The sequence below is a fragment of the Mustela lutreola genome, chromosome 1 (assembly GCF_030435805.1).
Source record: "Mustela lutreola isolate mMusLut2 chromosome 1, mMusLut2.pri, whole genome shotgun sequence".
Classification (NCBI taxonomy): domain Eukaryota; kingdom Metazoa; phylum Chordata; class Mammalia; order Carnivora; family Mustelidae; genus Mustela; species Mustela lutreola.
Genome location: NC_081290.1, coordinates 234,940,273 through 234,964,174, shown reverse-complemented (window position 1 = coordinate 234,964,174; position 23,902 = coordinate 234,940,273). Strand labels below are relative to the sequence as shown.

At 35.3% G+C, this 23,902-nt stretch overlaps 1 protein-coding gene and 1 pseudogene across 1 annotated transcript; both read right to left on the bottom strand.

Annotated features, from left to right (window-relative positions):
* Positions 1-12,063: 12,063 nt before the first annotated feature.
* LOC131835778 (olfactory receptor 52A5-like) lies at positions 12,064-13,043 on the bottom strand (annotated as a pseudogene).
* Positions 13,044-21,480: 8,437 nt separating this feature from the next.
* On the bottom strand, positions 21,481-22,663 carry LOC131821207 (olfactory receptor 52A5-like). The gene is made up of 2 exons (XM_059157114.1): positions 22,072-22,663; positions 21,481-21,839 (listed from the first exon to the last, which is right to left on the bottom strand). Exons 1-2 carry the CDS (start codon positions 22,661-22,663, stop codon positions 21,481-21,483), a joined length of 951 nt encoding a protein of 316 aa, XP_059013097.1.
* Positions 22,664-23,902: the final 1,239 nt, after the last annotated feature.

Here is a 23,902-nt window from a genome sequence, read left to right as displayed (position 1 = left end):
TAGAAACAGACATTAGAATGCTAATTCCACCCAATGTGGACTTCTACTTCTCACTTGTGTTGGATGACAATGTTCTTCTCACTTGTGTTGGATGATGATTCTTTGGTAGGTTTTATAAGTATGTTGCATAAGTTTCATTTCAGAGACATCATGAAGTTCTGACTATAGATAAGATTAAAAAAAAAAAAAAAGTGCAGTCTAATTCCCCTAGTTCTTGAAGGGATTTTAAGAGCTATAAATCCGAAGATTTTGTTTGTTGGGCTACTTGTTTGTTTTTTGTTTGTTTGTTTGTTTGATTTGTTGCTTAATTCACCACTCATCGTGGCTGACTAAGGAACATGCCAACCTCCATAAGTATCTCTCTATCCTTAATTCCCATTAATTCCCCATACTCTCATGAAAGTCCTTAGTGTGAAGCCAGTATTCTTAGTTTACTATCATTATATCTTTGATCATGCAGAGCCTGCTTTATATAATACTATCCATGTGGGGCACCTGGGTTGCTCAGTGGACTAAAGCCTCTGCCTTCGGCTCAGGTCATGATCCCAGAGTCTGGGGATTGAGCCCCACATCGGGCTCTCTGCTCAGTAGGGAGCCTGCTTCCCTCCCTTTCTCTCTCTGCCTGCTTCTTTGCCTGCTTGTGATCTCTGTCTGTCAAATAAACAAATAAAATTAAAAAAAAAATCCATGTAAGTCTTCCACCCTTCAATGCCTCAATCCATTCTGTATTCCCTCAGAAAAATTTGTTGATCAATACAAATTTGTTTTCTCTCTATCCACCTCATTCTTTACACATTTTCTTTCCTTTATATCTGTGCTGATGTATCAGCCAACAATTTCTTTCCGAATTATTTTCTCTTGGCAATGTACTGAATGCAACTTGTTGCATGAAATTATTGGCTTCAAAATAACATTCATCTAAATGTTCCAAATTTTAAAAAAGTAAATCACTAAAAGGCACAGAATTCTTATATTTAGATTATAAAAATAACAGATTAAATGAGACAAGTGTTCCTGTACCTGGATTTTATTTTTCTGTCCTGGCAGAAACACTGAATACTTATTATGTTTTAATAATTGTGAATGAAGAAAATAAGGTGTTTTATTTTGTTTTGCTCTTTTATTTTTAAATCTCCATGAGTAAAAGCTTTTAGTCATGTTTCATATTCATAGAACTTCACAGAACCATAACATAAACTTGGAATCATCCTGAAAATGTGTACAACAGACACTATTCATGTACAAGTTACTCATCAAAACTTTGTATTCTAATAAATACCTCTTTTTTATTTTCAGTATATTGTGATCCATGTTGTTTATTTTTCTCTCTAATTCAGGGCCACTATCCCCTCTTCCTAACTCAAATTCTTCTCTTGCTTTTTATTTATCGTATGACATATTAGCTACACCTTGATCATGTAATGAAATATCTTTGCTCATTTAATTACCCATCAGTCTGTGTCTGAAAATCTCAAATTTTGATCAGTCTCTTCTGTTATTTTAACAGAGAAACTCAATAATACTAGAGAAAATCTTAAAAAGAGTTGTCACAACATTTATGCAGCTCTGAATTCCCTGACTGATTTCTATATCCTTCTATGTCTAAATTAAACCTTTCTATTCAATTTCCACCTCTCTCTCTTTTTCTCTCTGCCATTAAATGTATTTATAATATACATATACAATTCTCACCTTCCTTTTTCTCCCATTTCTTATCCCAGCAGGAAGAGAACTTCTCTTTTTCTTCTGGTCAAATTTCCCTAGATACATTTTGATTTTTTGTTGTTGCTTATTACTTTTCTCCTAAAATTTTGTATTGTAAGCATTTGCAATATTCTTGTTCTTTGCCTACTGACAAACTATTCAAGTATCAATACATTTTGTTATACCAGAAGCGGGGACCTCCTCCTGCTAATATTCCCTCTCTCATTTTGTTTATATTCCTAACCGTCACATTAGTCACTATGACTTCTGGTTTTCTAATCAATCAAAGTGCATTTCAAACCACTGCAAATAACGCTTACATGTACAACTCTAACTTCACTTTTCTGGAAAAAAAAATAAAAATGATCCTCTATTAACCAAACATAATAAACTTGGTAAAGACTCTGAATTGATACTTGTGCAGTGCTTGACATTATTTTCTCCTTAAAATACACATTTTGTTTCTATATTGTTTATCTTAATTTCTTTTCTTCCATTTCAAAAATACCCTTCCTATGTTCCTTTGTCTGACTATACTGTTGATACCAGAAATTCCACTGACAATTATGTTCATCTTCATGGTTCTCCTTATACTACGTGTCCTCTCCTGGCAATATTACCCAGTCCCACAGCTATATGGATCACTGAAAATAGAAGAATTACATATTGCTTTTCCATAAATCTAATTTTGAACACAGAAGGCAAATATCGAACTGCCTTTTAAATAGTTCAACCATGGTGGAAAATAAATAAAACAAATTGAAAGCGTCTTTGAATTAAATTCACCTTTCTCATTGTTGTTGACAGGACCTTCCCCCCAATACCCCTGATTCCTGTTGACCCATAAACTAGGAAATACTGACCTTAAAATGTTTGGAAAGGTGATTCCTACCTTTAACTCCAATTTGTCACTCACTTTGCCAACAGGTGAAGATGAAAAGTGACTCATAAAATTGTTGAGATTAGAAAACATGTTAGGTGTCATTTATTTTCTTTCTTTCTTTCTTTCTTTCTTTCTTTCTTTCTTTCTTTCTTTCTGTCTCTCTCTTTCTCCCTCTCTCTCTCTCTCTTTCTCTCTCTTTCTTTCTTTTACCTTTGGTGATCTTTCTCTAAGTCTCTTGTTTTCTCTAAGACTTTGTCTGTCTGACTTTGTCTCTTTCTTCCTCTCATTTTCATTTTGATCTCTCCAGTACAGTCAGGAGCAGCAGATTACTCTTTGTACTTCTAACGCCACATAGTGGTTAACCTCGTTGGTGACTGGCTGTGGCTGGATGGGAAAGTCCCTCTACTTCACTTATAAATAAGGAGAAAAACACTTACTTTTTGCCTGATATTCTTGTATTCTGATTTAATCTAGCTTCACCAACCATGAAAACCATATATCTCATTCGCGCAAGACACGAGAGATTTTTATTATACAAATCTCAAGGGGCATCTGGGTGGCTCAGATAATTAAGTGCCTGCCTTTGGCTCAGGTCATAATCTCCGGGTTCTGGGGTCGAGTCCTATATGGGGTTCCCAGCTCAGGCGGAGTCCGCTTCTCCCTCTCCCTTTGCCTTTCCCCCTGCTTGTGCTCTCTCTGTCTCTCTCTCTCTCTCAAATAAATAAATAAAATCTTAAAAGAAAAAGACACCTATAAGGAGATATTATTGTCTGTAATTGTATATGCAATAAAAATATTTCATTTTCTCCCCCTGCCAAAAAAATAGCTAACTTACCATTCTTTCAAACTCGGTCATACATTTTGTGACTAAATTCTTAACATATAAGAGATGAACTTCAGTACATACTATTGAAGTGTTTTCGCTACCTTTAACTTAATCCAACTGCAAATTTATTGTCATAAGAAAATGTATATTAGATCTATAAAAAACCACTTTAGGTTCTACAATTTTATTATACTTTTCTTTCATTATAATCTATTTTCCCTTAGATTTTCTCCTGTACCCAATATGTTTGTTACCTAGCAAATAATTGTTTATTATTCAAGTCTGAGCTCAAGAATCAGCTCCCCTAGTTCCATCTCCTGTTTATTTTTTATTTATTTAATTTTTAAAAAACTTTATTTTATTTTTTCAGCCTTCCAAGATTCATTGTTCATGCACCACACCCAGTGCTCCATGCAATACATACCCCCTTCATACCCACCACCAGGCTCACCCATCCCCCCACTCTCCTCCCCTTCCAAACCCTCACTTTGTTTCTCAGAGTCCACAGTCTCTCATGGTTCATTTCGCCCTCTGATTTCCCCAACTCTCTTCTCCTCTCCTTCTCCCAATGTCCTCCGTGTATCTCCTATTTTTAAGCAGAATTCCAAATTCTTCCTTTACATCCTGGATGCAAGACAATTACTTACTAGTTACTGAGCATACCCTTGGAAGAATAAATTAATTTAGCAGTTTACTTTCCCTGGATCGACTTAATATCAAAGAACACATCACATTTAATGTGGGTGCAAATCTATGTGTTCTATTTCCAGGAGTATATCTGAATGGAGAAAGATTAGAAAACACAAAGAAACAGTTTAGGGAAAATATTAGGAATTTTAGTTTCTTGATATGTAAGCTTTCTTTGTACTTCTGCATTATCTTTACCTAAATACCTGAGGCAGGATGCATACCTCCTTAATGAAAGATCTAGAAATATTCACTTTGGATAAGTGAAGAAAAGAAAGGTGAAAAATGTTCTGACACTCTATATCTTGGGTCAAATCTGACAACTGAATTACTTATTTTCCTTCAACAATTTCCATTCAGAGTGTCTTCTTATGCACAATAACAAGGTGTAATTCCCCCATGCTCCCTTTGGGTCCTTTCTAAATATTTGTCTATTTAGATCTCAGAGGCACCTATGAGAACATTTACTCACGAGTTTAATTCTTCAGCCTTCTTATGTGCACTCACCTAGTTATAAGGCATAGTTATAAATAGAGCAGTTATTTAAAAGATCACTTCCAGTGAAATATAATATTAGACTATGATGCAATTCTCCTGAGGAATGTGAGGAAGTGATTAGCTATATTCCCTGTGGTCAACTATGGAGATTTTATACACATACACACACACACAACTATGGAGATTTTATACACACACACACACATGCACACACATATTAGTATAAAGATGGGATATTAAAAAAATATCCCAGGGGTGCGTGGGTGGCTCAGTGGGTTGGGGCATCTGCCTCCGGCTTGGGTCATGGTCCTGGGGTACTGGGATTGGGCCCCACGTTGGGCTCTCTACTCAGCTGGGAGCCTACTTCCCCCCTCTGCCTGTCTCTCTGCCTGTTTGGAATCTCTGTCAAATAAATAAAATAAAATCTTTGAAAAAAAAATCCCAAACTCCTTTGCCTCTAGTCCATGAATCTTAGTGATTTCTGTTCTTATCCCACAATATTTTTACAGAAGAAATCTCAGTCTTTGGTAGTCCTTGAGGTTAATAACAAACAGGGCAAGAAATCCATCAATGATATAAAGGCTTTAAATGGATTCTAAAATTGAATATACCAATGATGGGAATAAGTCAGAGACAATTCCAGGACATTTCTGGTATAGTCATTCATTCATATCCATTCATAAAGTTGTACTCTCCAAGTTGTACTTTTTGCATTTTGATATACCTTATACATTTTTTAAAAGTTATTAATATTCTACTTATTAATATTCTACTTGTCTAAAGACAAGTAGAAATAGTTTTTCCAATAATAGCTGATCATGTTGAACTATCCATTTGAACACTTTGATTTTTTTTTTCACATGTAATTGTCCTTTTATTTGAGAAACCACCGTGGTCGTGACCAGTAGGCAACTCTGAATATCTAGAATCAGCAACTCAGACTTTCACTTGAGTTGGCTTATAGAAGCTTCTTACTGTTAAAAAAAAACAAAAACAAAACCAAAACAAAACAACAACAACAAAAATCTTAGTATTATTTTATCAGAAAACTATTTAGACAAAAAATGAATTAAACTGGTTCCTGATTCTTACACTCTCTCCAATACATGTACTTACTATTTTATGTTTTAAAGCCATTTATTTATTTAATATTTGAGAGAGAGAGAGAGACCATGCACAAGTGGGTACTGGGTTAGAGGAAAAGAGAGAGAGAGAGAATTTTAAGGAGACTCTGCGCTGAGTGTGGAGCGCAACATGGGCCTCGAATCACAACTAAGATCATTACCTGAACCTAAATCTAGATTAGGCCACTTAAGTGACTAAGCCACCCAGACACCTCATGTGTTTACTATTTTACCTAGAATATCCTCCAGTATTAAAATGTGGTTGATATAGATTTGCTGTTTTAAACAAGAAAAGAGTTATTGACTTAAAGAGAGTACTTTGTGGTTTCTGAAGAAGGTTTCTTTATAAATGTATAATTATTATTGTTGTTGTCATGGTTGTTATTATAAAATCAACCAAGCCATAAAGTTAGGTACTCTGCTGTTATAACTCTTTCTCACTAGAAATAATCTTACTGAACACATAATGAACTTGCAATTCTCTTTCAGCCTTCCCAGTGTGAGAGAGGACATGGTATTGAAAATTTTCACAGCCATTTCCAGTACAGACTTAAGATACCTATACTTCCTATTACTCGTGACCATTTTTTTTATGATTTCGTTGAGTGTTACTTCTGATATTTATAAAGTGATAGCATAGGCCTCCATAATCTTGAAGCCCTTAGTCTGCCTTGCCTTAACTTTCCACAGCTATATGTACTCACCAGAGAATTTCATATACACAGAACCAAAAGAAGACCTTTGGTTCAGGAAGTGTGGTCAAAGTCTTCATGAGAGGGTCTGGAACATTTCTGCATAAGTTTGATTAAATAGATTTTATATGTATGACTTATATGTATATGCTTTATGAATTATGTCATGTATACATATATACAAAATATGGCGTATGTATGTGTATCTATCTATCTATATATTTCATTTAGTTTACATTTACATTTAGTTTACTTTTTCCTAGTGTCTATAATTATTAATGTAAACTGAAGACAGTGCTCCAAATGTGTGGACCACACACTTACGTTTAATTATCTGAATGGAGTGAGGTGATTGGAGGATGAATACAAGAATAGTCTAAGACTGGAATTGCTCCTTTAATGATATAAACATACCCATTTTATTTATTAAAGAGAATATTTGATAAAACAAAAATTACAAACTTTTAATCAGTCAAACTTGTTTAAGTCTTTCCTCATTTTGCATGACATTTAACACATTACTTAAATCTCTGGTGACATTTCTCTCCTTTATGGAAATGATAATTTTGGGAATTATTAAAACGATGCCAAGTGTATATGAAAGGACATATGGCATTATATGTGGAACATAAAGCACTAAATAAATGATAGCTTTTATGTGTATGGAACTCAACATCTTTAATCAGTCGACACTCCTCATCTTTGGATGTGTATTTAATACTCTAATTTAACATTTCCACAAAGGTTCCAGCAATTTCTAGATTATGATAAGCTTTTATAAATCTCTGGATTTATAAAATCCATGAATCATCAAAAAGTCATATATGAACTCTTAAAATTTATTTTAATTTCAGACAAAATTATAATGATTTGCCATTTTTAAATATAAGACCAGTCAAAACCTATTCCTAAAATTCTTTTATATTTCTAGGTATGTTTTTCTCTCATTAACCATACCAAGAAAAGCACTTTCCAAAAACCTTTATCTTACCTTCCTTATGGTGCAATAAGAAATTAAAGATGTAGTTAAGGAGAATACTTTTGGAGAGTATTAAATTCTCCCTAATCACTTACATTAATATATTGTAAGTACATTCAATTGAAAATATTAAAACTAACATTATGCTGTACTTAAGGCTTTTAAAATATTGAATATCATGTTTTCATGGATCTAAAATTGATACTTATAATGCAGTCCCTTTTATTTTTACATTATTTGCCTAAATGATGTTACAAAAACAAAAATTAACTCATAAATTGTCAAAAGTATGTATCCTATAACTCTTGATGAGCATAGAATTCAGCTGAAAAAAATAAAATGTTTTGGTATTGTAAAAAACAGACTATAAGATATATGTCATTAGTATAACATGGACATCTAGGAATCTACTTTATCCGTTAAATGTATGTTGGTTAAAAGGGTATCCTTTGTACTAGCTTTCCCCCCAAAGTAAATATGCTGTTAAATACTGCCATATTTTTATTTGGGATGGTTTATTTAACTAGAATGACATTTCTATATTATATAACAACTATACTTCACCTTAGACTTAACACTGTAGCAGAATACCCCTTAATATATTTATTTCTTTCCTTTGCCATCATACTAAACTATTAATTAGTAAAATATGAAAACTTCAGTTTATTAAATTTCTCTATTAAAATTATGTATCCTGCAGGTAATCAATATCATTGTAAATCCACCAATGTACTACTTAGTAAAGACCCATTGAACCTATAATCAATAACCTACTCAGAGTATAACGCCAGACATTTGAGGAAATAAAAGTTTAGGCAATGTGTTTGGTTAATCATTGCATTCAGACATAATTTTCTGTAAGTGAAAAATAATATAAAAAGAAAACTTTGTGGAAGGAGCTGAGATGTCCTTCACCAGATGAACGGATAAAGAATATGTGGTTCATATATGCAATGGGATATTACTCAGCCTTCAGAAGGGATGAATACCTATCATTTGCTTTGACGTGGATGGAATTGAAGGGGATTATGCTAAGTGAAATAAGAGAGAAATACAATTAACAGAGAAAGACAATTATCATATGGTTTTATTCATATGTAGAACATAAGGAATAGCATGGAGGACCATAGGGGAAGAGATGGAAATCTGGATGGGAAGAAATCAGAGATGGAGACAAACCTTGAGAGACTCAGGACTTGTAAACAAACTGTGGATCACAGAAGGGAGAGGGCTAAGGGGATGGAGTAACTGAGTGATGGGTATTAAAGAGGGCATGTGTTGTGATGAATACTTACTGGGTGTTATATGCAACTAATGAATTATTGAACACTACGTCAAAAATTAATGCTGTACTGCATGTTGGCTAACTGAACATAATACTAAAAAATATAAAAAGTAAAAACTTTGTAAATATATTTAAATGACATAAATAACAGTGCATTAATAAAAAGATTCTAAATGTAATCTAGAATTTGCAGGTGGGTGTCTTCCTAAAGTTCTCAGAGAAAGATATAAAATTTAGCTGAAGAATGGGGTGCAGTTGTCAGGAATAAAAAGAATAGTCCTAGAGGATTTGTTATATTGTTTGAATACACCGTGAGGTTTGGGAGATGAGAGTTAAGATTTTGGAGCAAAATCTAGTGATGTGCAACATCAACAGAACTCATGATCAGAGAGGTAGGGTGTTTGTATGAAACCTACAACGTCAAGTTCTACAGCATTGATGAACCATAGACAAATCAAATATTTTTCTACTTTTAAAGCATTTACATTTAGTTGGAGCAGAAATGTAATAGACACAATGAAAGTTTATTACATTAAGGCTTTAAATCTAAAAAAAAATAAAATTAGTTCATATTCTGGACTCAAGATCACTAGAATGGAATTCGACAAACAGATTGAGTGTTCTGCCTTGTGATGAAGGTATCTTTTAGGCTCACTGATTTTGATGAATCACTGCTCAAAGGCCATCTCAAAAGACAAAGTGCTAGAGCATACAACCACATGCACCAGAACATTAATGCACATATAAACAGCCACATCCACATTACAAAAATTGTATCTACATTTATTTTTCTATATATATCAACCCATACTGACTCCCTTGAGATTCACTCATGTTTTCTTTACTTTTTATTTTTATTATCCATTTGAGAAAGAGCAAGAGAGAGCATGAGCTGGGGATGAAGGGCAGAGGGAGAGGGAGAAGCAGACTCCCCACTGAGCAAGGAGCACAATGTAGGGCTCGATCCCAAGACCCCGAGATCATAACCTGAGCAGAAGGTAGATGCTTAAGTAACTGAGCCACCCAGGGACCCCGAGGTTCACTGAGGTTTTCAATAGAAATTCCAAACGATAGATTTAATTCTACCATTTTTTATAGTTGTTTTTTTTTTTTTCCTTTTAAGTAGGCTCCATGTCCAGTGTGGACCCCATGCAGGCTTGAACTCATGACCCTGAGGTCAAGACCTGAGCTGAGATCGAATGAGACACATAACTGACTGAGCCACCCAAGTGCCCCTTTTTCTTTTTTGATATTGTAATTTCCACCCAAGGTGAGGGACGGGCCTCCTATGAATCTCAGCTTTCATGCCCATCATCTCTAACATGGATTAAACAGTTTATGGGATTCATATAAGAATGCAACTAGATTTTGAATGGAATTTTATTATTATATTTATTCAGTAAAATTTTATTTTGTATGTATCATGTCAGCACCATAGTAGGCATTGGAGATATGAAGATAAATTACACCAGTTTTTTATAGATTGTATTAATAGCTGCCAAGTAGATATCTGAACTAGGGAGATTCATCCTGTAAATTAAACAGTAACATAAGGAGATTTTATGATTGTGTTTCTCCTCCTAAACAATCCTTCAAAATTCCTTATGGCAGTGAGTACCACACTAAGTCAATGAAATCAATGAAAGTCTGTCCAAGTCATTGAGTATTAATTAAGTGTCACATATATGACAAAAGGTTAATTGATGCTACATGATCAATATTGTTATTAGACATCCAGTGTAATACCCAAAACGATAGATACATTTTTATATAGTATGGTTTGAACTGCACAGACTGCTATGGATTACAAAGAATAACACTGAACCCAAAAGGAAATCTCAATTAAGTCATCCTGAGAAAGATATCAAAAATGTTGGACTAAATCCTACAGAGGGAAGATTCTGCTAATATAGGAATCAGAGACAGAGGCTCCGGGGAGAGGATATACCACAATGAGTGTGAAGGGTAAAAGTAACAGAAATGGATGTATCTCTTGAAGAGAATATTGTCTTAAAAGGAAGAAAATAGGGGCCCCTGGGTGGCTCAGCGGGTTAAAGCCTCTGCCTTCAGCTCAGGTCATGATCACAGGGTCCTGGGATCAAGCTCCGCATCAGGCTCTCTGCTCAGCAGGGAGCCTGCTTCCTCCTCTCTCTCTCTCTGCCTGCTTCTCTGCCTACTTGTGATCTCTGTCTGTCAAATAAATAAATAAAATCTTTAAAAAAAAAAAAGGAAGAAAATAAATGTCCAATTGGAAAAATTCTGACTTTGGCACTATACAGATTACTGATCATCTGGCAATTAAAGAGAAGTGTAATGTTAATGGTAAAAATCCCACACAATTTGGTGTGCAGCAGATGACTAGTTCTCCATGTGAAAAATTTACTCCAAAGTCCAAACACATAAATATAATGAAACTGTTACTTTTTGCCCTCATAGAATCTGACACTATACTTCATCAACCACACAAAATGTGAATGTCAGGTTTACATAAAAAAACACGATACAAAAATACACTAACCAGGAGGTAGTAGATAGAAAGAGAGAAGGTCCAAACCCATGTTCCATATTGTTTTATCATTAAGCCATAGTTATGAATCTCCCTACATAGTAGTTGTTATTAGACTGAACCTGACTTTTACATTTAAATTTTTTATTTGATGTATCTATAAAGTTATAAAACTTGCTATTTAAAATATTATTTTACTTCTTTGTACGGTCTTACAACAAAATAAGTGAGTATGCTCACTGCTAATTATTCCATATTTATTTCATTTATCCTCGATTCAAATTTCTCTATTAGAATTTAATTTACATTAAGAAATCTAATATATGTACCCCTATAATAGTCTGTGTGAAATATTTTGTGGGGAAAGAAGAAACTATGATTACATTTTGATGCACAAATTAAAAATCTCAATCTCCACTTAATGCTTAATTCATGATCACTTAGTAAAGAATTTTGGGATAATGAAGTGTGATCATAAATGGTAGTAGATAAATGACAGAATTAGTTTCATATACACTAGAATTATATTGAATTTCTTGCATAGTAAGAAAAAAATGTCACTTGATGTTTTTAAACAGAGGCCAAAATATTAACATTTAATTTGATTTAAGAAATATTTGTCTTAGTGACAAAGAGCTGATTGAGCTTCAAAAATTTATTCATGATTTTTGTCATCTATGTCATGTGTGAACTAGATATGATGAGCTCTGCCTGTTTCAACTAACTTTGTTCCAAAACAAGTGAAAATTTAAAAATAAGAGTCAGCGCTTTACTGTCTTGAATGCAAAACTATAACTACATATTCTTTTACACAATGAACTTGAAAAGGCCTAAACTTCCACCAAGAACATTTTTTTCACTATTTTATGGTTGTTGCTGTTATTTGATATAAAATGACATAGTGAAAAATCCAGATGGATCCTTAGAGTAGAAAATCTTGGACATCCGATCTCGAATCTGTTTGGTCTTCACCCCATACACAATAGGATTGAGCAAAGGAGGGACAAGCAGATAAAGGTTGGACAGAAGACTATGAATGTAGGGTGGAATATGGAATCCAAACCTGTGTGTAAAGAAGGAGAAGAAACCGAGGAGATAGAACTCGAGGAAGACACAAATATGGGCAATGCAGGTATTGAAGGTTTGAGCCTAGCTTCCCTCTGAGGAAGACTGAAGACGGTTAGAAATATTCAGATGTAAGACAGTGTGATGAAGACCATGTCAAATCCAAGTATAGTGAAAGCCACAAAGAGACCATAGATCTTGTTGATTCGGATGTCTTCTGCTGCCAACTTCACGATGGCCATGTGCTCACAGTATGAATGGGAGACCACAGTGGTCCGGTAGTGTTTCAGCCGACATTTGATGAGGATGAGACACGGAGCTGCAAAGAGGGCTGCTCTGAGCGTCACTCCAACCCCAATCTGAGTGAGAAGTTGGTGGGTAAAGATGGTTGCATGTCTCAGGGGATCACAGATGGCCACATAGCGATCTAGGGCCATGGCCAGCAGAATTCCTGATTCGATGCACTGGAAGGTATGGATGAGCCACATCTGAAAGAGACAAGCATCAAAGTATATTTTTGGCAGATGAAACCAGAATATTCCAAGCATTTTGGGTAGGATGCAGGTACTGAGAGCAATGTCCGTTGCTCCAAGCATTGCCAGGAAGAGATACATGGGCTCATGGAGGCTGCGTTCAGATCTGATGATGACCAGGAGCAGGGAATTTCCAAATAGAGCAGTGATGTACATGGCACAGAAAGGAATTCCAATCCAGAACTGCACAGACTCCAATCCAGGGATCCCGATCAGTGTCAGCACGGAGGGCATGAAGACTGTGCCATTGAGATTGATCATGCTGGCTTAGAGAACCCTGGTTCAGAGCTTCTGGTTCAAAGTGGCAGTATATGTTTAGCGTCTGTCTTCTGTTTTCTCTTCTCACCTAGATTCATACAAACAGAGGCTGAATATGATTTCACTGGCATTTTGTCGGGCATACTCATTTTTTTCTGAGATATTTAAATGGGACCAGGAACACAGAAATAGGCCCCTTCAATAACTTACTTGGATATTGGTTTTGTCTTCTGTTTTGTCTCCCAGTTTCTCTGTCTCTGTCTCTCTCTCTGTCATGCATTCATACAGATACAAACACATACTTACATATTCATACAAACGCTCAGTATAGAAAAAAAAGAAATGCTTATTCTAGTGTGTGTAAATTTTAGTGGCTTATTTGCATAATTAGTTAAAGGATATCTCATTGACTATAGTTTGAGCTTTTTTTAAATTTAATTTTATTTTTTTCAGTGTTCCAAGATTCATTATTTATGCATCACAGCCAGTGCTCCATGCAATACGTACCCTCCTTAATACCCATCACCAGACTCACCCATCCCCCCAACTCCCCTCCCCTCCAAAACCCTCAGTTTGTTTCTCAGAGTCCACAGTTTTTCATGGTTTGTCTCCCCTTCTGATTTATCCCAATTCACTTTGCCTTTTCTTCTCCTAATGTCTTCCATTATACTTTGAACTTCTAAATTAATAGGACTGTGGAACTTAACTGATGTGCTATGTATCACCTCTTTCTTGTTTCCTTACCAAAAATCTTTTAGTTTAGTCAGTCAGACAGGCAGAAGTTAAAATAATAATAATAAAAGCAACATTAATAATGAAATCCTCACTCTTTAGGAGCTCTTCTTGGTCTTGGGAAAATAAGCCCTACAGTAGGGACTTTGACTTCAGGAGGCCACCTGATACCATATCCTTGCTTTTTTAATTATCTACCCCTCTGTGCTTGAATATCTCATGTTATAATCTATACATCCTGTTTTTCCAAAAGAAAAGCTTAATGATATTAGAGAAAGATCACCATTCTAGAAGGATTCCCATTAAAATTTTGCAGCTCTTAATTTCCTGACTAATTTCTGGCCATTTCTATTCATTAATTTCACCTTTCTTCATCTCTATAATAACGCCTCTCTTGATCCTAAGGTGTTGGGTACAATATTACAAATTCTCACTTCCTTCTCTCTGCCATCCCCTACTCCCACAGCAAGGAAATCTCTTTTCTGCCAGCTGCTTTTCCTAATGATGTTCTCTTTCAAAAATTAGCTTTTTGTTTTTTCATTAGCTTTCTCCTAAAACCTTGTATTTTTATCTTACATTCATTTATTGTTATTTCTTTTCTGATAACATTTGTTTCTGGTGGGCTTTTTTAGTTACAATTTCAAGCACATATTTTTATAATAGGTGTCATGTTTTTCTACTAACAATCTCTATCTTAATTGTCACTATGATCCTGACATGAATCACTATGACTTGCCTTATTTTAAAAGTCAAATTCAGTAATTTTTCAAACCACTCTCATAAACCTTTACATCCATAACTCTGAAGTTTATTTTTCTGGAAAAAGTTTAAATGACACTCTAATTAGACATGATAGACTTTTTAGAAGACTCTTTGTAGTCAATATACTTTCTCTTTTAAATGTATATTTCACTTCTGTTGTTACACTTTATCCTGTTTTCTCCTGTCTCAAAATACCCTCCCTTTGTTGCTTTGTTTGACTCCCTTTATATTGTTAATGCCAAGACTTCCATTATTAACTGTATTCCTTTCCATGGCTCTCTTTCTCCTCATTCTATTTATTTGTCCTGTCCAGAAATATTGCCAAGTTCATAGTTTTAATAAACACTAGTTAAAAATACATAAATATCCCCTCTCCATAAATCTAACCTGAAAACAAGACACACTTGTTAAAACTGCTTGTTAAACAGTCCCGGCTTGGTAAAGGTCCTCTCTCTCAGGAAGCAGGGAGAATTAGTGAAAAATCTGATTTAGGTTTTAGAGTTAAGTATCTGTATTTAATCCTGACTTGTCAGTCACCCAGCCAATACACTTTAATAAGTTCAGGACTCCATAAAGAAGGTCCTTATTGTGTGTAGCTGTATAGGGGGAAAAAATCCTAAATTTCTCTAGAAGAAAATTAAATAACCAGCTATTCTTTCAAATTATTTCAAATTGTACATTCGGTAATTAAATGTTTTGGAATAGGAGATACAATTTTTATATATGCTATTCATATTATTGCTAACTTTCACTGAATCACCCTTGAAAACTTATCAGTCATATTGAAACACATGCTAGAATTCTGTAAACTAATTCAGAAGTCTGCAACTATTTTTCTTATATTTTCTTTTGTTTGTATCCTTTCCTCTAGCTCTCCTCCTGCCCCTCCTTGTCTTTCCGATCTCCAAAATACTTATTCATTATTAAGCTGTCAACTCAAACATTATTTTCCCCCTCTTATTCATGGTAAATATCTTCAAGATATCTGTGAAGGATTGCATGATGATAGAAGCAAGATTCAAAATTCTTCTTTTATATCCTTGACATATGGTATTTATTAAATATATTATGGTAGAAATTAATTAGTACTTCATTTAATACTATTTATTAATACCTGTTTAATATTTTAAAAAACACATAAGACTTAATGCAGATGAAAATCCACTGGCCCTATTTTCAGATGTATCTCTGCATGGAGAAGAGAAAAGAGGAAAAGTGAAGAATCAGTCTAAGAAAAATGCTAAGGATCTTACCTAGAAGGAATATAAACATCTTCTGTTTTTATTTCAGCATTATCTTCAAATACATAAATCAAGATAAATATTTGTTTTGTTTAAAGATATGAAGATATTTACCATGGATAAGAGGGGGAAAATAATGGTCAAAACCACTAACTAGACCAACATGAACTCAGTACCATTTGTTTATACGCCTCATGTCCTTCGTGAAATTCTGACAATTGTTCTCCTTTTGGGATTTCATACAAGGCAGTCGCTGTGCATAATTACAAGGTGCACTTTCCCACAGTCCTCTTAGATACTTTCTAACATTTCTCTGTGTAGATCTCAGAAGCACCTAGAAGAGAGCATACCCTTAAGCCCAGCTCTCCAATATTTTATGTGCATACACAGACATGCTAATGTAGTCAAGCATGCAGTTATTAAAACAAACAAACAAACAAAAAAAAAAACCTGTTCCCAAAGAGACTAATACAGGGCAAATATAATACCAGATGTAGGCAAGACTGTGATGTAATTCTCTTGAGGAATGTAGTTAATAATAAAAGATGCTTTCATACACTATTAAATATTTTTTCATCCTTCAATGGCTTCTAAAATTGAGTACATGAACATTGGAAAGAAGTAGCATTAATTCCAATGTTCCATTTCAAATATACCCAGGGACTCCTAATTTTTTAAAAAAGATTTTATTTATTGATTTGACAGACAGAAATCACAAGTAGGCAGAAAGTCAGGCACAGAGAGAGAGGGAGGCAGACTCCCTGCCCAGCAGAAAGCCCGATGAGGGGCTCGATCCCAGGACCCTAGGATCATGAAGTGAGCCGAAGGCAGATGCTTTAACCCACTGAGCCACCCAGGTGCCCCAGGGACTCATAATTTAATTTCATGAAGCTGAAAGGAAGAAGTGGAAATTAAGAGGTGTCCCTAGCTACAGCTAATCTAAACACTTTTAAGTCTACATCACTAAGATAAAATCTTACAGATTTTTTTCACTTTGATTAATCTCTTCTAGAAATCACCTCAGTGGTCAGTTTTAACCAATAGATGCTAGCCAACTCACCAAATACAGAGTCAACTACCTAGTCTTTCATAATAAGCTGAATCATAGAGACCAGATTGATCTCTTCTAGAAATCATCTCAGTGGTCAGTTTTAACCAATTGATGCTAGCCAGCCAAATCACCAAATAGAGAGCCAACTACTTAGTTTTTTATGATAAGCTGGATCACAGAGGCAAAATAAGTATACTGATTCACAATCTTTATACTGCCTCAATAAATGTGTCTAAGAGTATTTTACCTATAATATCCACATTATTGAGTGATTAATATAACCTTGTTTTTTTACACAGAAAACAGGAACTGCAAAGTAAAAACCGAATTAATGTTGTGTTATATTGGAGGTCTTCCACCTCCAATTTAATTAATTAATTAATTAAGTTTAATTTTATATAGTTCTATTATTTTTACATATTTGAACAGTTTGCATATTATTTAACTATATAATCCATACTCTCTCAGAATGTTATAGAGGTACCATGCTGGAGATTTGGGAAAATGGAAAATTGGGTCATGTTTTGGGTTGATCATTCTATTTAAGCAGATTTTATATAAGTGAAAAATAAATGATAACTCTGTACTAACCCTTAGATGAGACAATATTTAAAGATGGATGAGTAAAACTGAGAGCACTAAATGACAATTCATTTAATCCAAACTTTTCAGAATGATATCATCTTCAAATTCCTTAAGATACATATGAAAACCCAGTTGAGGCAGTAGGCACATTTTCAGGACTGGCAATATTATTGTCCTAGAATTTGTATTATCAGCAAAAACACTGTGGAGTTCGGAGGACTAGGGCCTTGAAGACCTTGCAGCAAATCTTGGTGGTGTATGGCAGGATCAGAGGGCACACTGTGCATGAGGCTGGGGCTTTACAGCCTCATTTTTATTTATTTATTTATTTATTTATTTATTTATTTATTATTTTTTCTACAGCATGGGATTTGAAAGCCCTGTAATTTTGTAGAATTATTTTTAAATTTATTTTTTATTTTCAGCATAACAGTATTCATTATTTTTTCACCACACCCAGTGTTCCATGCAATCCGTGCCCTCTATAATACCCACCACCTGGTACCCCAACCTCCCACCTTCCATCCCTTCAAAACCCTCAGATTGTTTTTCAAAGCCCATAGTCTCTCATGGTTCATCTCCCCTTCCAATTTCCCCCAACTCCCTTCTCCTCTCTAACTTAGAATTAAGTTTTTATTGACCCAAAGTCTTTCCTACCCTGTGATGATTAGGATTTGCTTGACAGAGAGACAGTGAAAGCACCGTTTAGGCTCATTGGTATAGGCAAATCACTACTCAAAGTACCTCTCAGAGGGGGCGCCTGGGTGGCTCAGTTGGTTAGGGGAACAGTTCTTTATTTCAGCTCAGGTCATGATCTCAGGGTCCTGAGATCTAGCCCTGTTTCTGGCTCCATGCTCAGGGGGGACTCTGCTTGGGATTCTCTTTCCCCCTCTCCCCTCTGCCTTTCCACCCCAAATAAGTACATAAATCTTTGAAAAAGAAAAGTACCTCTTAAAGGAATGAGGGGATATACACCCACATCCATACCCACATGACACACATCCACACTTACCCATATATTTCACACACATCACATACATTACATCTATACTTATTTATCTATCAACATGAGACAATATAGGGCAAACATGAGTGACCTAATTCCTATAAAGCCCCTGGTTCAAGGGAAGTGTTAAAAGTTTCCATATGCTTAGACACAGATACTTTCTTATGGGAGAGAGAAACCAGACATAACAGCCATTGAGGCATAAAATCATCTGAACAAAAACAAGAGAAATGGTTTACACAGAAGTAACAATTTCAAGCCTGCATGTGCAAGTATTTTTGGTTTTAGGCACCCTAAAAAAGGTCCACTGTGAAGAAGGGCATCCTGTGATTGCATGGGGATCATTATAGTAAATCCATAAGCTGATGATTGTGGGACTGATGGGTACTCCCCCATTCCTAGACCTTCAAACCTTGGAGGAGTGCCTTTATAAGCTGTGCGAGCTACGTCTTCAAGAGCAACATTTCTTTCTTGTTAGTACCCTTGTGTGCAAATTATCTCTAACCAGTTCCACCTGATTTATTTTGTTTTGATTTTTCTCTCTCTCTTCTTTTTAGCATTCATTTTTATGACATTGAGGCTCAGGTCTTGGGGATCCAGCAACATACTGGTCTTGGGGGTCCAGTAACAAACATATAATGAAAACCTGAAGTGTTTACTGACAATTTTAACTCCAACCCCCAACTGCAAGTATCATTCTACTTTATTCCATTTTGAGATTTGTAATTTATACCCCAAGGTGAGGAACAGACTTCCCATTAATCTAAGTCTCCAGATTCCATGTCTTTAATGTACATACAAGACTTTATAGGGTTGGTATAAGGATTAATGAACAGATTTTTATCAATGCATTTATTCAACAAAATCTTATTCTAAATATATCTCTGTCAGTACCATATTAGGAATAGGAGATATTAACCAAAGTACCTTTTCTGATCCCTACTTATAGTTGTGAGCTAGGTATCTATACTAGGGAGTTCTCTGTTCTTTATTAAATATTTCCATAAGTGGAAGGGTTTTTTTTTTTTTTCTTTGCACTTACTTCCACACTGAGATTACCTTTTAATATAAATTTATTGTCTCGTGGAGTAACACACCAAGTCACTGAGACCAGTAAAAAGGAAGTCCAAGTCATATTTATTGTCACCTGTATGCTAAAATATTAGGAGACACTGAGTGATAAAATATTAAATTACTATATATCTGTCTGTCATAAAGCCCTAATTCTAAAGATGCATAATAATATAATACAACTTGAAAACTGTGCAGATTACTTTGACCCCAAAAGGAAACTTTAATGAAGGCCTTCTAAAAGAGATGTCAAGAAAACCTGAGTTTAGTCTTGAAGGATAAATATGATTTGACCATCGTCATAAAAATCAGAAGGCATTCTCTGTAGAGGAAATATCACAATGTGAGAAAAATAAGCTGAAGTGGAAGCACCACCATAAAAGAATGATGTCCTAAAATAAAAAATGAGAAGAGGCCTTCAAGAGAAAATATTACATTAGGTATTTATAACTACAGACACACACACACACACACACACACACACACACACACACACATATTCTTATAGAAGAAAGTATTTTTCCTTCAGCTATAGTAATGGAACTTGATTTTAAAAAATTTTTATTTAGAAGCGCCTGTGTGTCTCAGTGGGTTAAAGCCTTGGCCTTCATCTCAGGTCATGATCTCAGGGTTCTGGAATTGAGCCCCGCATCAGACTCCTTTTTCAGTGGGAGCCTGCTTCTCTGACTGCCTCTCTGCCCACTTGTGATCACTTTCTGTCAAATAAATAAATAAATAAATATCTTAATTTTTTTTTAATTTAAATTCCAGTTAGTTAACATACAGTGTAATATTTGTTTCAGTTTTGAGTTTAGCAATTCAACACTTATGTATAACACTCCGTTCTCATCACAAGTGCCCTCATTAGTCCCCATCAACTATTTCACCCATCCCCCACCATAAGCTTCCCTTTGGATGATGATCAGTTTGTTCTTTACAGATAAGAGTCTAGAACTTGCTTACTTTTATTTAAAAATTCTTTTACTTATATTTCAGATCTTAGCAGAAGACTGTTTTTTAAATGCTAATTTCATATTTACCTCACTGTCTTTAATCTGAATTTCCATTTCTACTTCAATTATATGATAATAATGACAAAGAGGATACTGACTGTGATCATAAACATTAACACAGTTGATTTTGTTCTATATACAATGTTATAATACGTTACACTGACATTTCTTATGCAGTAACATCAATGCCACTTGGTATTTTTAAGCAGAGATTAAGATATTAACAGTTGTGCTTTTAAGAAATGCCCTTTACAGAGGCATCTGGGTGGCTCAGTCTTTAGGCATCTGCCTTTGGCTCAGCTCATGATCCCTGTCTGCCTTTGGCTCAGCTCATGATCCCAGGGTCCTGGGATCGAGCCCCGCATGGGGCTCCCTCCTTCACAGGAAGCCTGCTTCTCCCTCTTCCACTCCTCCTTCTTGTGTTTCCCCTCTTGCTGTGTCTCTCCCTGTCAAATAAAAAAATAAAATCTTAAAAAAGAAAGAAAGAAAGAAAAAGAAATGCCCTTTACTGAGGCTTCTGGGTGGTGCAGTTGGTTGAGCATCAGATTCTTGGTTTCTGCTCAGGTGATGATCTCAGGGTTTGGGTATTAAATCCTGGGCAATCTCTGTGTTCAGCAGGAATTCTGCTGGAGATTCTGTCCCTCCCCCACTAATGCTTGTATGCACCCAGTCTTTCTCTCTAAATAAAAAATACTAACAAAAAGAAAAGAAATGCCCTTTACTAAAACTAATGGAACTTCAAACAAATCTTCATAATTTCTTCCTTTTATGTCACCTATTGACTAAATGTGTTTTCTAAACAATTCTGTATGCATAAATGTTGATATTATTTAAATAGGAATTAGAACTTGTCTTGAATGTAAAATCTAGAACTGTGTATTACAGCAGCACAAATGAACTTGAGAAAGCACAAAATCTGACCCCAAACTAGTATTTCTCAAAGTGAAATTTTATTATTTAAAAAGAGTTAAATGAGAAATCAAGATGGATCTTTAGAGTAAAAAATCTTGGGCACTCGATCTCGAATCTGTTTGGTCTTCACCCCATACACAATAGGATTGAGCAAAGGAAGGACAAGCAGATAAAGGTTGGACAGAAGACTATGAATGTAGGGTGGAATATGGAATCCAAACCTGTGTGTAAAGAAGGAGAAGAAACCGAGGAGATAGAACTCGAGGAAGACACAAATATGGGCAATGCAGGTATTGAAGGCTTTGAGCCTAGCTTCCCTCTGAGGAAGACTGAAGACAGTAAGAAATATTTGGATGTAAGAGACTGTGATGAAGACTATGTCAAATCCAAGTATAGTGAAAGCCACAAAGAGACCATAGATCTTGTCGGGGCGCCTGGGTGGCTCAGTGGGTTAAGCCGCTGCCTTCGGCTCAGGTCGTGATCTCAGGGTCCTGGGATCGAGCCCCGCATCGGGCTCTCTGCTCAGCAGGGAGCCTGCTTCCTCCTCTCTCTCTGCCTGCCTCTCTGCCTGCTTGTGATCTCTGTCTGTCAAATAAATAAATAAAATCTTTAAAAAAAAAAAAAAAAAAAAAAAAAAAAAAGAGACCATAGATCTTGTTGATTCGAATGTCTTCTGCTGCCAACTTCACGATGGCCATGTGCTCACAGTATGAATGGGAGACCACAGTGGTCCGGTAGTGTTTCAGCCGACATTTGATGAGGATGAGACATGGAGCTACAAGGAGGGCTGCTCTGAGCGTCACTCCAACCCCAATCTGAGTGAGAAGTTGGTGGGTAAAGATGGTTGCATGTCTCAGGGGATCACAGATGGCCACATAGCGATCTAGGGCCATGGCCAGCAGAATTCCTGATTCGATGCACTGGAAGGTATGGATGAGCCACATCTGAAAGAGACAAGCATCAAAGTATATTTTTGGCAGATGAAACCAGAATATTCCAAGCATTTTGGGTAGGATGCAGGTACTGAGAGCAATGTCCGTTGCTCCAAGCATTGCCAGGAAGAGATACATGGGCTCATGGAGGCTGCGTTCAGATCTGATGATGACCAGGAGCAGGGAATTTCCAAATAGAGCAGTGATGTACATGGCACAGAAAGGAATTCCAATCCAGAACTGCACAGACTCCAATCCAGGGATCCCGATCAGTGTCAGCACCGAGGGCATGAAGACTGTGCCATTGAGATTGATCATGAGCTTAGAGACCTTTGATTCAGAACTACTGGCTGAAAATGACAGTATGTGTTGACTGTCTGTCTTCTGTTTTCTCTTCTCACCTAGATTCATTCATATAATCAAACACTTAATATGGTTTCACTGACATTTGGTCCAACCTACAGACATTTGTGTTCTCACTATTGAGAGAAAAGATATTTCTATTAATATTAATGTATTTCTATTAGGGTTTTATGTTGTCAGTTTAAAACTGTCCCACTGAATATAATTTTGGTTTTTATTGTTAATAGGATATGGGTATTTAACTGATATGTTACCTATGTATTCTCTATTTGTGTCCTACCCAAGAAACATTTAGTGAAGTGGTCAAGCAGAAAGCCAGGAAAGGAATACACACTGTTCCATGTGCTATAGTAATCACTGGGTTAAATACTAATTTGTAAGTTAGGACTCTTAATGTCAAGGAAACAATACGAGATAATGACATATTACAAATGTAAAAAATACAGGTAACAAGCATACAGAAGTGGTGTGACACAGTATTTAGAGTCCATCTATATTCCAGAAGTGGATGTCAGGGAATTTTCCCCCGGAAACATGAATAAAATTAGGTATTTTAGAGGGAGAAAATAAATATGACACATGAATGTAAATTTCTTATGAAAGCTTTAAACCACAAGTTTTGACATAGGAGAAATCTTTCTTGATAAAATAATGTTCAAAAAGTAAAAGTTTCTTTCTATTTATTTCTCAGAAAATTTTCTATTACTAAAATCTGTTTAGTTAATAATAACTTTATTTGAAAATATTTACAGGAAAAATTAATCTTAATCATTATTATTTTAGTAAAATACACCAGAAATTATGAAAATGAGGAACAGAAATATTTCAAGTGCACTGCAATATTGAATAGATAATTCTATTTCTTCAGTGGGATTAAATTTAGGAATATATAAACCTTTAATAAAAATGACCAGTTTTCATATTTTTACTCTTAATATAAGTGCTATTCAAAATGTACAGTCTAACTATTCTTTGCTCCAAGACAATGGGGTAGAATGGCTCCCAATTCTTACTAAATGTAATATTGGAGAAATTATAAAAAAATGAGGCTTTCTTGAACAAGGTGATATACAAATGTATTAAAATAATAGAATACATTGAAATTATTTGGAATTACACCTCCAGTGAAAGTTCGGTGATTTGCTGTCTCCCTAATGCATTTATCTCCTATTGTATTTCTTCTTCGATTACTTT